Source organism: Geotrypetes seraphini, chromosome 9 (genome assembly GCF_902459505.1).
Source record: "Geotrypetes seraphini chromosome 9, aGeoSer1.1, whole genome shotgun sequence".
Classification (NCBI taxonomy): domain Eukaryota; kingdom Metazoa; phylum Chordata; class Amphibia; order Gymnophiona; family Dermophiidae; genus Geotrypetes; species Geotrypetes seraphini.
Window position 1 is genome coordinate 10956245 of NC_047092.1, and position 14746 is coordinate 10970990.

Sequence of the window (14746 nt, forward strand, 5' to 3'; positions counted from 1 at the left end):
GCATTTAGATGTCCAAATCTCAATTTTACAAAGGCAGGATAATACTGCAGTATGTCCATATGGCTAAGGGGGTGTGGCCTGGGCATGACTAGGGAAGGCTCTAAAGTAGGGCATTCAACAGTGATTTTCAATGTCTTAAAAGGGCATTTTTATCTAGACCTGTTTCAGTCACATCCAAGTTACAAAAAGGTGCTCTGACTGAACAACTGTCCACTGGAGGGATTAAAGCATGACAGCTCCTTAATCCCTCAGTAGCTACAGTCCCCCCCTCCTTCTCCTCTGAATGTGAAACCAGCAAAGGATACCAGACTCTATGACGGCTTCAGGTATTGCCGTATTTCCCCGCATATAGGCTGCTGAAAAGGGCGGCCTATGTTTAAAAAACGGAAGATAAGCTGCCCCATGGTATTAGCCGTGGCTTATCTTCCGGTTATCTCCCCTGCCTTTTTCATTCATCCCTACCCCTACCACCTTTTTCAGAAGCCCCCCTTGCTAGCATGCGGCTCAGCTTTCCAGCAATGCAGAGCAGCCGCGATCTCTTCAGCATCCGGCCTGCCCCCGCACCGCCTGCTGAATGGCCAACGTCAGCTCTCATGAGACTTGCGAGAACTGACCTCAGCCGGATGCCGACGAGATCGCGGCTGCCCTGCACCACTGGAGACCCTAGCTGAGCGCTAGCGAGGGGGCTTCCGAAAAATGTACCGGGGTGGGGGGATGACTTAAAATTTTTATATAGGCCGCCCCATATAACTAGGCCGTGCCCCATACGCTGGTTTGAATGGACATTCTTAAAGCCTCCAGATTTGTTGAGCCGCCTAATGGCGAGTGTAGTGGACTGAGAGGCAAGGTCCCAGGCTCAAATCTCACTTTAGCCGTTTGTTATTTTTAAAATACTTTTAATTGGCAGATGGTGAAATGGCTGCTTTATGTAACTTGATGTTGAACGAGAGCAACAGTGCCAAGTAAACAGGCATTTGGATATGCAGATCTCCCATGTTGCTTCTGAGAAACAATGCCAAATAAAGGGTTAAATTGTGAACCCTTCAGAACATTAAAATATCTACTGTACAAGAATATATATATATATATATAAAATGATAGCTGCAATCCTGGGTATAGTAGTTTTCTTTTTCTTCTGTTCTTAAGAGGGTTTACAATAATAATAAAAAAATCACAAACAGCTGAAGTGGAATTTGAACCTGGGTCCCCCGATTCTCAGCTCACTGCACTAACCATCGGACTGCTCTGCGTGAAGTCTATGTAGACATCTGTGTGGCAGCACAGGAACATCCTTGTCCCTCATTTTTCCTATTCATAATTGGATGTTTTGGTTTGTAAAATGGATGTCTGTGCTGGATGTTTTTCCAGAACAGACTGTTTCCTGCTCTACAATACATGTGAGATGGACCATTCTGACTTGGACATCCTCTGAAAAGCCCCCTATATACTATTTAAGAGACTTTCCATACTAATTCATCAAGAATTATTTGTACCTCTCTAGTACTAATATTAAACAATGAATACTACATCTGAAATATTTAAAAACACTATGTAATTCAATCATATGCCCATTTCTTTTATTGAAGCTTGACCTACTTCCTAACCATTGGTAAGCACAAAAAATGAAGCACGGTGCACAAAAGCAGAGACTTAAGTGTTCAGCTGGTTGTCTCATTACTTTTTTTTTTTTAAATCTTTATTCATTTTCAAATCAAACAATAAGTGCACAAAAATATATCATAAAAGTAATTTCCATATAGCACTATAGTATCTAACACATAAATCTAATAGTGTAAAATCCCCATCTACCCACCCTTCAACACATTCTCAACTAAAATGGAATATACTATATTATACAACATATTATAACATATTGTATTAAATTACATCCCAAATCCATCCTCATTTCATGTCTCATTTCTGATCTGCTGCAAATAGAAATTCCTTGATTTTGGCAATCCAGGACATCTGCTAAGAAGAGCAAGCACCACATTCGTGTCTACTGCCCACTTTTAATGCAGACACAGTTTCCAACTTACTTGAATTGTTTGTCCAAAACGCCTGACTGCACCATTTCTGACTGGAGAGATTAGGTTTGCCAGGGATGTGACACGTGCCAGAGGTCGAACTCGTTTATTACTTGGCTCCTGTGAAATGACAAGTAAGGAATACTGAGTGAGGGTTAAAGTATGAACTCTAACAAGTCTGAGTCAATAAATGAATAAGCCAAGGCAGCATGGTATTAATTGCACAGCAATTTTATTCAAAAATGCATGCTATCAGAACTCACTGAAATACAAAATAGACTGAATCTCTTCATAAAGGCAATTAATAAAGTCCAATATATTAATGAATAAACTCAGCACACCTGTTTTATAACTATGCATGGATAGAACACTTGAAAGTCTATTCCAAGATATTGCCTCTAACTGAAACTTATCCATGCCAGAACACTGAGGGGCTAGTTCAGAAAACTTAAGAGGCACAGGCACAGATTCTAATGCAAGCTGAACACACAATTCTTGCATGTCAAGTTTAGTAAACTGATGGCATACGAATTACCACAGGGTTAAAAAGTATGCACTGTCAAACAGTACACACCAGAGTGCTAATATGTGGTCTTACCACTTAACAAAAAAAAAAAAAAAAAAGGTGTCCGTTCCCTATCAGTGGGTGAGAAATGATTGGCTGTCATGTATGGGGTCACCTGCACCTCCCCAAAAATCCCCTGATCCCTTAACCAAGAAAGCATCCCCATGCCCCAATTCCCCCCCCATCACTACTCAAGAAATCCCTGGTAATCTAGTGGACCCCTAGCCTCCCTCACCTAAAATATGTCCCCAGTAATTTAGTGAACTCTGATTCTCCAGATATTAATTAAAGGTAGAACAATGCAACTTGTTCCTGCTTATATCTTGCAAAATGTCGATGCCTGATCCTGCAGGGTCAATTTGCCAATTAAGGAGTGATGAGGGCCAATTAGACTATCAGATTTTTATTTATTTATTCAATTTTCTATACCGTTCTCCCATTTTTCTCTGTCTGCCCCGGTGGCCTAGCAATCTATCTAATGTACCTGAAGCAATGGGGAGATTAAGTGACTTGCTCAGGTTCACATGTGTTTGAAAGCACAACCTTTAAACACTTTGCCACACTCTACCCCTCCCTAACAGGACTCTCAGCTTTCTAGCCTGATGTGACTGCTGCAGGAGCTTAGCCACTTCAACACCTTTCTGTTGTAGTTCCTGCCATCAAGGTGGAATTAGCTAATAGCTCCAATGTCATCCTTTTAAACAGGATGGGCATTAGCTTCTAACTCAATGCAAATCCTTTTCTGCATCAAACCTAGAAAACTGAGCACAGAAGTTGCGCCAACTGCACACTTCCATCTACGCAGTCCCTCAGAACTTTAAGACTTACAAATATATGCACATAAATGGGGCAAAATTGGCCAATTCTTTTTATTGCTTATTGCAACTGAAGTAATCTTGTATCAGGGTTCCTAAGAAGAGAAGACACCTAGGTGTATACGTTTCTTTTAACAAACAGGCATAATCCATGTGCTTTTATGAAATAACCTCCCTGAAAGCTCTAGCACAAAGTGCTCTTAGGCAGTTACAACTTTGTGCATGTCTGCTTGGGTGTATCTTAGAAAATACACAGAAGTGCCAATCGCACCCTCACTCTGCATATTCTCCACCCCCAAGAATACATAAATGCATATTACATAAAAGCAGGTGTTATGTTTTCCTAGAAACTAATTGTACTCATATATTATACCAGGGCAATTTTGTAAGTCATTTATTACAGTGATTCCCAACCCTGTCCTGGAGGAACACCAGGCCAATCGGGTTTTCAGGCTAGCCCTAATGAATATGCATGAGAGAGATTTGCATATGATGGAAGTGATAGGCATGCAAATTTGCTTCATGCATATTCATTAGGGCTAGCCTGAAAACCCAATTGGCCTGGTGTTCCTCCAGGACAAGGTTGGGAATCACTGATTTATTAAATGACTCCCAAAGTGTTATATTTAGGAGCAGATTTTGTCAACATAAAGTCTGTCTGACCATATATTAAATGCAAAGTAAAAAAAAAAGAAGATTACAAAGTTAAAAATAATTGTTTATAATTATAAAGTGCTCAGTGAGAGATCAATATCATCTAGATTGGAAATGGCTTGATCTTAACTATCATAGCACCTCCTGCCTACCTAGAAATGCCATTCGCCAACGCACCTACGCCACCTAATCTCACCAGATGCTACTTTGTGTACTGTATGTGTTTTATTGTCATGTCTATATTGTAAATTAGGTAAAGTATGTCACCTCTGTCCTATCTCAATTATATTGTGGATGTACTTTGTAACCCATTCTGGGCTCCTTTGGGAGGACGGACTAAATAATTGAATAAATAAATTTATCGAATAAAAAAAGATTGTTAAACAAAAATCTTAAAAGTAGCTGTCCATCGTAGAGAAGATTAAACAAGGGGTGGAGGGGTTGCAATCCATCGTTAAGTGTCATAACCAGTCTATTCAAATCCCCAAACATGAAAAAGTGTGTATAATAGTGTCACTCCAGAAAAAAAAAAAAAAAAAAGTTCCAAAAAATAAGTTCCAATCAAAGCAGATCTAGCACGCCATCTTCCTCAACACGAGTTCGTGTTTCACTATTTTCTTCATCAGGAGGAAGAATCAAATTCTGGCAGGATAAATACATAGAACGCTTAATGATAGATTACAACTCCCCCTGTCTACTATAATCTTCTATATGATGGAAAGCTACTTTTAAAATAAGTAATATTTTTTAGGTGCTATGATGGTTTAAGATCAAGCCATTTCCCAGTCTAGATGGAATTGATCTCTCACTGAGTACTTTATATTTATAAACAATTATTTTTAACTTTGTAATAGATCTTTTTTTGGCACATATATGCCCTGAAGATCTTTTGAGGTGTTTTGAATTGTTTCTCCCAATTATTGTTTATTAAAGCATCCTTATACCAAAATGGAAATATTTTTCATTGCTAGAGGTCTAAACGAATCTAAAAATTGCCACAATGATACTTGTTAACCATTTTTTTTAGATTCCATGTTGCTCACACATCAGCGTCCTTTGTATCTCTGTGTACTACCAACATAAAGGGGTCATGAGTAGATCTGTCCAAAATGCAAGTACTTTCCTCATGTCATGCATTTAAATTAGAGCTCCATAATTAATAATTCCTACAAATGAAGCCCTTCTTAAATACATCAGTGGTTCTCTCCCAACTGTAAAACTTTCAGTTAATAAATGGACCGCTCTGTATGCACAGCTCTGTATTAAAAACAAAACTGTGTACTGTGAAATTTCCTTGTACAGCAGAATGGCATCTCTCTATTCCCACACACTGCATGTGCCTCCATCCATTCCAGTCCTGCAGCTAGTAAAATTATGTACTCTTCACATGTTGCCTTTTGCATGACTAATCATCTTTCCTACCACTGAAAATTTTCATGCTCACAGAGGTTGACTGTATACTACGGAAAGGGAAGGGGGTGGGATTTGAAATACTACATTTCTGTGGGTAAATACCGTATTATATACAAGCTTTTATTTTATACCTGGGGCAACGGCGGGTTAGGTGACTTGCCCAGAGTATTCCCCAGGTTCTCTGATGCTGAATTATTAGACTATTCCTGCATTACTATACAAGCCAGAAACTTCATTTTCTTACAGCACAACTTGTAAGTTATTTTAACAAAGACTGAGAAATCATCTTATAATATATTTTTTAAATGCCTCCAAAGCCCAGTCCACAGGCTCATGCACTTTGCTAAATAGGAGACCTGATTATGTTTCACTACTGAGAAAGTTGGAGGTTGTCACTGTCCCAATAATAGGGAATGGTCAAGATTCATATGAATCAGTACCAATTCTTAGTTTTCTTAAAATTTCATGTTAATTGACATAGTAGTATGGCTCCCCAATCTTGTGGGCTTGAAAAGGAATTTTTGTGTTATATGTATAATTAATGTAAATCTTTGTGTAAAAATCCTTTTTTCTTTGTATCATTTTGATATTAAAATTGTAAATTTGTATAAATTAAAGAAAAAAAAAATAGGAGACCTGAATTCAATTCCAAAGCCTGGTTTGGATGTACTAGTCTCATCAAGGTAACAGAAAGAGCTTAGCCCAATGCAATATTAATAACCTTAAGAAAAAAAATGTAATACAAAATGTTTGAAAATTGATTTGATCCAGTCAAGACTTTCTGTTTGGAGAGAATTCAGACTTTAATCAGTGCCAAAGCAAAACCCTAACACTTGTGTGTTTATTAGCTAATGTATTTCCAACTTAGCCTAGCCTAAGTCCAATGTACACTGGACAGAAGGAAACTTCACTATTGTAAATCAGTTATTTGGGAACTCGCAAGCAAGCATTTAGCAGAGCTAAAAGTTCCAGCTAATGGAAACATTAATTTTGCCCACTTGTTTAGCTTGGTTTTAAAGCTGCTCAGTATCCCAAGTATGTACCATAGTGACACACTAGATTTGCTAGCAGACATGTGTGAATGCCTCTCATGCACATTTGACATGACACAGGCATAAGCATGAGGTATTGGTAGAAATCATGCCTCCCCTTTGGCAAAAGGCAGAACAATGAGCCTTCTGTCTGAATGCAGATATAATTACCACCCTCCAGATAAAAATATGTTGAAATGAATAACAGAGTCCAACATAAGTTTTAAATAAAGAAACCACAAAGGACCATGTCTTCCTCAGAGCACAGTACTGCTCTAATTTAAGACAGGCACCTGGCTATACTGACTTTTGTAGCAATTATCCCCAGAAAAGTTTAGCTCCGAGGAACTGCTTGGTTTTATAAACAGCTGGAAAAACCCAAACCAAATGTTATTCTAAGTTCATTCTATAAGAGGGTAGACACCCTAAATGGGGTTGTATTAGTGTTGGGGGGCAGATTCAGCACCCCCCTTCCTCTCTGAGATACAATGTTTAATGATAAAATAGCTCATGTTTCAGAAAGTCTTGCACTTCCAGGCTCAGAAGCATCTCCTACTAGGGCCACATTTGTGAAAGCACCACCATTTGCAGAGTGCTTAATGTCAATGTCTGGTTACAATTTCAGATAATCAACTGACAAAAGTATTACAGCTGTTCTGTAGACTAGCAAATTTAAGGTGTGATTTCCTAGCAAGTTCACACTTCTAATTAAGACAACACTCTCTCCATCAAGAGTACTTTTAGGAAAGTTTTCAGATCTTACCAAGTTCTACCTCTTCCTTGATTGGGACCTAAAACCACAATTATACTTTGCAATGCAAGACAAACAACAAAAACAACCCAGAGGTGTTTACATTAAACTAGATTTTTTTTTTCAATGGTCTACTGAGAGCAGAAAACTTGTCTGGCACTGAAGCCTAAAAAGGGACATAAAAGAGCCAAGAAAGCAAGCAAAAAACTCATTCTTAAGCGCACTGAAAAAAGTAATATTCATCATGCCTGACAGGATAAGGAAGGAGTCTTAAACATCCTTTCCTAATAACTCTTGCACCCCTGTGAAGCCACATTCATCCAGAGCACTTCAAAAGGTCCCGAAGGAGACAACAAAAGGCCAGGAGTAGAAATCTGTCCTACTGTCAGTTTTAATCAGCAGCTGAAGTGATACAATCTTTCCCTGAAAAGGGGCCTTTTTCTTAAACATTCACACCACCACAGACTACTTTTAGGCGGCCGAAACAGAAGTCTCCCAGCAGCCTTTTAAGAAAATTCAACAGGGCCAGCGTAAATCAAAATGTTTAGCTCTTTTTTGAGACAAGGCAATTAAACCACCAACCTGCTGTATTTCTGCTCAGCAAAATATGTCTTACACACCGAGGTATTTAATAGCTGTAATAGACCGTGAAAACATACAATTTGCACCAAACCACTATTGCAAAGTCCCGTTCTAACCAGCGCTGTGATTAAACAACGTTGCAATGCTCACCTCAAACTCTTTGGAGGTCTGATTCTGAGCATCTATGACTCGAATAGTCCTTTTAATAGGCAGAAGACCTCCGATCTCATCATGCGCCACCATGTTTTACACGTTTCCTCCCCCGAATCGGCCGTCAGTCCACTTTCGAGGCAGCCCTGTAAAGAGCTGCCACTTTGGCATAAACGAGCCTGCGGTATGCTAAGAAACTCTCACTGCTCCTTCCCATGCTGCATGCTTCCCCGACGGCAACTGAGCTGGGAGTGGAACTACGCAGGCTACAAGGTAGGGAGGAGGGGACAAGGGAGGGGTGATAGCAGGATATGCTCCAAGGGCCTCTCTCCACCCCCAGATGAGGACATCTCAGTTTACAAGCATTTCAAGTACAGCATTTTGATCAGCCTGTTTTATTTTTTCTTTAAAATCTCAACCAGAACAAAATACAGTAATTACAACAAGGTTTATTAAACATTCCTAGTTGGTAAGAGATTATAAACTCTTCAGACACCAGGAGGTTCAGTTTGTTCTGCTTGCAAAGCAGAAAGGGATCACTAAAGTCATGTTAGTATGTTACATTGGCACCAATGTTCATTCATTCAGACAAATTGAAAAGAAGAAAAAAAATGTCTTCATTCAACTGAAAACTGCAAAATTGATGGCAGATTTCTGGGCTTCACTGCACATGAAACCATTCTGCTCAAGTTCTGGATCCAAAAAGTAAAACAGCTATTTAAAATGATTTCCCCCCTCTTACAAAGCTGCGTTAGGCGTTAATCGCCGACTGCAGCAGTATTAGCTCCGATGTTCATAGAATTCCTATGAGTGTCAGAGTTAATACTGCCAAGGCAGGCAATTTAAAAAAAAAAGCCTAACGCGGCTTCATAATGGGGGCCTTAATCAGGTAGGAGAGTTTTACACTGGCTGTGGCTGACTCTTAACTTAACTATTGATATTTTGCAGCACTGAATACCAGCTATGACTGCCACAACACTACCTGATTAATGCTGGGGTGGTCAAGGCGCAGCAAAGATTTACCCGATCACTGGCAATTCAGTCAGCTAACTGGATAAATATTCAGATAAGGGCCGTATGCTAACTATTTGGCACTAGACTGAGAAACAGCCAGCACCTGGATAACTGCTGGTGGCTGCACGTGACCCAGATATCGCTGCCAATCCCAGATTAAGCCCAGCACAGAATATTCACATCTAATTGCTGTCAGCAGTTTCAAACAGTTGGCAGGCAGCTTGCAAGGGAGGGGAAAAAGATAGAGTGAACCTACCTCTTCTTTGGCTGCTGCCCTCTCCCAAGGCTCCACAGGTCTTTTTGTCTATAAATTAAGCCCTGACTTTAGGGCACCAAATTTACACTCACTTAACCAGAATTTGTTAGAAGTTCCTTCTATTAAGTCAATTAGGAAGCTGGAGGCAGGGGAGGAGAACATTTTTTAGTTGGATGGGCCAAACTAACCAACTTCTGGCCCCATCTTCAAGTCTCTAATTATTGATACTGGGCTGGGCAGAACATTGATCTCAATGGTCCACCACATATGGATGCCTATAGCAGCTTGAACTCTTTGGAATACTTTTGCACAGTTCAACTTTTAGGAAAAAAGCTAGAAGGGCAATTCTATAACTGACACCAGTCTAGGTGTTGCAATGTTGTGCACAATGGCAATCTTGGCACCAAGATTTTGTTACAGAATACTGGTATATAGTTGGCAGTGGCAAACCCTCTTACACCATGTCAGTGGTGGGCATAAGGTGATGCGACAGATGTAGTTTATAGTATAAACTATTGTCTCGCAAACTTTCCAGCCAGCGGCACACTAAATCCAGTGCCCCAGCTGGAAGGCATTTGGAAGTGCATGAAGGCCCATCTGGCTGTGAGCCACTTCAGTGGAGGGATCCGGGAGGTGCAGGGAGGAGGAGGAGAGACCCCGGCAAGGAGGAGAGGCACATCCTGTAGGCAGTCAGCCGACGTGGACGACTCTCCTTGCCAGTGTGCCACGGCACACCTGAAATATCAGGAGGCACACTGGTGTGTGCTGCGGCACATAGTTTGAAATATACTTGGTTAAACTATATGCCTGAGTAGAAGACACATTCCTGCTCCACCCATGTACTTGAATTTTATCTTATAGAATAGTATCTAGTACATATAAGTTCCGGCAAACTTAATGGAACCTCGCTCTAGGCGCCACTTTACAGAACTAACCACAAAATGTCTTATTTTATACCAAGCCTTTGGTGGTATGAGGACAAAGAATTCTATTTATATGATTTGTATTAAATCATGTGCTACTTTAAATCCACCAAAAATTAGATTAGAAACATGATGGGAGATAAAAGACCAAATGGCTCATCTAGTCTGCCCCTCCGCATTAACCATTATCTCTTCCTCTCTCTAAGAGATCTCACGTGCCTATCCCAGGCTTTCTTGAATTCAGACAGTCTCTGTCTCCACCACTTCTTCCAGGAGACTGTGCTACACATCTACCGCCCTTTCTGTAAAAAAGTATTTCCTCACCTCTTAACTTACTTCATCCTATGCCCTCTCATTCCAGAGCTTCCTTTCAAATGAAAGAGACTTGACTCGCGCACATTTATGCCAAGTAGGTATTTAAAAGTCTCTATCATACCTCCCGCCTTTCCTCCAAAGTATACATATTAAGATCTTTAAGTCTGCTCCCAAACGTCTTATGACGAAGATCACGCACCATTTTAGTAGTCTTCCTCTGGACCGACTCCATCCTTTTAATATCTTTTTGAAGATGCGGTCCCCAGAATTGTACATTGTATATAAGATTGATAGAAATATAAAAAATTTATAAAAACTTTTCCCTTTTATGGTGGTCCTCCCTATTCAAGCCCAAGCTTTGACATGCAGCTCCTGATTGGTGAGGCCCGATTTTAGTGCAGGAAGAGGCGGTCGGAGCATACCACGAGTGATTTCCTTCACTCGCCGGCGCTCCGGCTGCTCTCTCCTGCCTCTCTGGCTGCCCTCTCCTGTCCGGTCATTCGCAGTCGGAAAATACCGTGAATGACTGGGACTGTGAATCACCGACCGCGAATGACCGGGGGAGCACTGTACACTGTTTTCTAAATCCAACCATTTAAACGCTGACTCAAAAACCCATGCCTTAAAAGTTAGCAAAACAGTTCTTAAAGTCACTAGCTCCGTGGGAATCTCTAAAAAGGTCAAATCCAGAAGTGTCACTTTATGTTGTCATCCAGGCATACAAACTCTGGGCATTCACTGAGATCAAGATTAAGGATTTTAAATCACTAGCTTTTCTTATGGAATTTGACCAGATTACGATGTTGGAATTTATGCCTTGGACAGGCGAGTGTTATTCAGTGCTTCACCAACCTCCCCAATTCTTTGTTTTGGACCTAACTCAGGAGGGGCTTACTTGCCTTAAAACTTTGAGTCTTGGGAGCGACGCGTTTGATAAAAGGTATGGAAAACCTTTCATACACTGAGAGATTGGAAAAACTGGGGCTCTTTTCCCTGGAGAAGAGGAGAATTAGAGGGGATATCATAGAGACTTACAAGATCATGAAGGGCATAGAGAGAGTGGAGAGGGACAGATTCTTCAAACTTTCGAAAACTACAAGAACGAGAGGTCATTCGGAAAAATTAAGAGGGGACAGATTCAGAACCAATGCTAGGAAGTTCTTCTTCACCCAAAGGGTGGTGGACATCTGGAATGCGCTTCCAGAGGGCGTGATAGGATAGAGTATGGTTTTGGGGTTCAAGAAGGGATTGGACAATTTTTCTGGAGGAAAAGGGGATAGAGGGGTATAGATAGAGGACTACTACACAGATCCTGGACCTGTTGGGCCGCCGCACGAGCGGACTGCTGGGCATGATGGACCTCTGGTCTGACCCAGCAGTGGCACTTCTTATGTTCTTATGGCTTTGGATGGGACAATTGATTAAAATTTTTCCCCCCCTTGTTTCTATTTCTGCTTTATGGTGAATAATGCTCTTTTTAACTCACCCCTAAATAACTTCAGGTTCAATTCTCACTACAGCTCCTTGGAACTCTGACCCTTTACTAAGGCGTGCTCACAATTAGCGTGCCCTAAATGCCACCCAGTCCACAGGAAGATTGAGTTGCTCAGCATGTGTAAATCATTAGTATGTACTACATTCATTAGCATACCTTAGGGCTCCTTTTACAAAGGCGGACACGCTAACTACTACCGCCTCCTCTTGAGCAGGCAGTAGTTTTTGGCCAGGGCGGGGGTTAGCACGTGATGAAAAGTCACGCGTGCCTTTGTAAAAGGAGCCCTTAGTAGCAGGACCCCCTTAACCTTCCATTACCCCAGGTACAAAATAAGTACACGTACATAATATGTAAATCATTTCAAGTCCCACCCCCTCTCTCTTCCCCATTTTTCTATTATAGAGAAGGCTCACTAAGGACCCCCTTCTACAAAGGTGCAATAGCGATGCTGCCGCGATAAACACACCAAAGTCCATTCAATTCCTATGGGCTTCAATGCACTTAATGCGAAAGCATCACTTCTGTGGCTTTGTAAAAGGGGCCTTAAATGTTTTGGCAGTTCCAATATTTAATCCATAAATCAGCTTGCTATATTCACTCTTTTTACTTGGCCTGTATTGATTTACCTTATTTTTGGTTCTTCTATTGCAGATTAATATTTGTGCCTTCTATTTCTATCATTCAGTTTGGATTACTGAATGTATAAAATATGGAATCTCAAGGCCATACCTTAAAAAGCTTCCAAAAACATATCAGAGGATGCACGTTTTCTGCACACCTCCAGCCAATTTTATGAGCACCTATATGAATATGTAAAACACTGCCCTACATGTTCAAGTTTCTCATAAATGATCTCCTTAATGGCTACAACCCTGGAATTACAAGCAATACATCATCTCCTCTACTGTCACTTACTATTGCTAGTCTTATGCAAATTAAACTGAAGGCAAAGCAAATGCTATTAGACTGAATACTCAGCACAGGATGAAAATATAATTATATGTCATTAGTGCTACTGACAGACAGTTTTAATTTTCAGAGGCTTACAGAGTATTTATAGACATAAGACCCAAATTTAAACATCTTTGATCCTTCTTTATGTTCCCTCTGTAAAGCATTCAGAAATGGTCCTCATACTAGCAGGGGTTATTATGGACAAATTCTTCCCTAACCATTCAGACAAAACGTTAAAAAAAAAATAAAATAGAATCAGTGGCTCACCAGAGGGAAAAAAGAATGTTCATATGTAATAAACATTATACAATACAGAAAACATTAAAAACTATTGACTTATTCCTTTAATTTCTCACTTTTCCATTTTGTGTCACGTTCTTTTGTCACTAATTTCTTATAGTGTTTTATTGTTTAAGGTTATCATTTTCCTTATATTCTTTTTTAACTTACCTTGATGTTTATCTTACTTTGCATGTTTCCTTACTATTTCACATACCCTCTTTCTTGTCATTCACGTCACTTGACCACAAGCCTTAGTAGCATGGCATAATAACACCATCTTGTTACTTTTTGCTTTTTATTAGAGTTTACAAGAGTTTTTAATGTTTTCTGTATTGTATTTGTATTCATTAGGACCCCTGATGAAGGTTTGTCCAAAACACGGACTGTGTCGGGTCCCTTGATTGGTAAAGGGTTTTATTTTACTTATTTTCATTTTAATTTTGGTACAATCAATTTTTGCCTGCATCTTGTACACAGTCTGCAGTTTTGTTTGTTTCTCCTGCTTGGTTTTTTCTGCAGACAAAGTTGGACTTTCTCCTTTGTTTTGTTGCCATATGTAATAAACAAGCAAAAGCTTGAAAGTGCAAATAAAAGGTTGCTATTTTAGGTTCAAATTAGTGCAATGGAAAACCAATTTTGCAAAATAAGATAAAATATATTTGAATTTGTAAAAACTGTGCAGCTAAAATTTTACTATCTAATTTGGACAAAAACAAACAAACCTCATAATACTTTGCATCACACTTCTCCTCTGCCCTTACAATAGAGAACTGCTTCTTTCATTCCTTCCATCCACGGTCCTACATGATGTTTTCTGGAGTTTTTGTCTTCTTTACATTTTCTCAGCCTACAGCACCATGTAGCACCCTCTAGTGAAAGATAGGGGAATTGATTTTGCCTATTTTGTGGAATCAATTTGAGGGTTTGCTACAAGGTGTATATTCATTACACAGGGAATGTTTGCAATTAGAAAAATAATGAGTTATGGTCAATAAGACTTTGAAAATAATGCAACATCAAATAGTGATGATCTTCCAGTGCATTAACTTGACTTGTATATAGTAGTATCTATAACTTAAAACATCCACACTAAATGAATTTAGCTAACTTTAGAGCTTGCCCTTCCCCCCCAAAAAAACCCAAAAAACACAACACCCCACACAATACCAGCAAGGGTTCCCTTGGAAGCTTTGATGTAGCTAAAATTAAACACAAAAGCTACGGAAGAAGAGCATTTGGACACACACTGGCATGGTGATCTCATACTTTTAAGTTACTGTTGATTAATTTCCCTTTTTGATCTATATTTAAATCTAGAACCCAAATGGGCAATGAATTTCTATTTCCTGTTACATATTGAGAAATATAGGGAAAGTTCTCTGACTATGATAGTACTTCGAGCACTTCTATTGTCAGCAGATTCCAATCAATTTCTATATAAAATGTGTCATTTTCTATATAAAATGTCTCTGTCAGACTACCAGAAATGAACTTTCAAGAAGAATCCAAAGCTTTTGAC

General features: G+C 39.7%; 1 protein-coding gene across 2 annotated transcripts in view; it reads right to left on the reverse strand.

Annotated features, from left to right (window-relative positions):
• Positions 1-14746, reverse strand: part of NET1 (neuroepithelial cell transforming 1) — an 87271-nt gene that overhangs the window by 9053 nt on the left and 63472 nt on the right. The window contains exons 1-2 of one of the 2 annotated variants that reach the window (XM_033958040.1): positions 7989-8235; positions 2040-2147 (exon numbers count right to left, since the gene is read on the reverse strand). In XM_033958040.1, coding sequence (XP_033813931.1) covers positions 2040-2147; positions 7989-8081 — 201 coding nt within the window. In that variant the 5' untranslated portion in view covers positions 8082-8235. Of the gene's footprint in view, positions 1-2039; positions 2148-7988; positions 8236-14746 lie in introns of those variants that run through there. The other variant, XM_033958038.1, reaches the window with a different exon arrangement.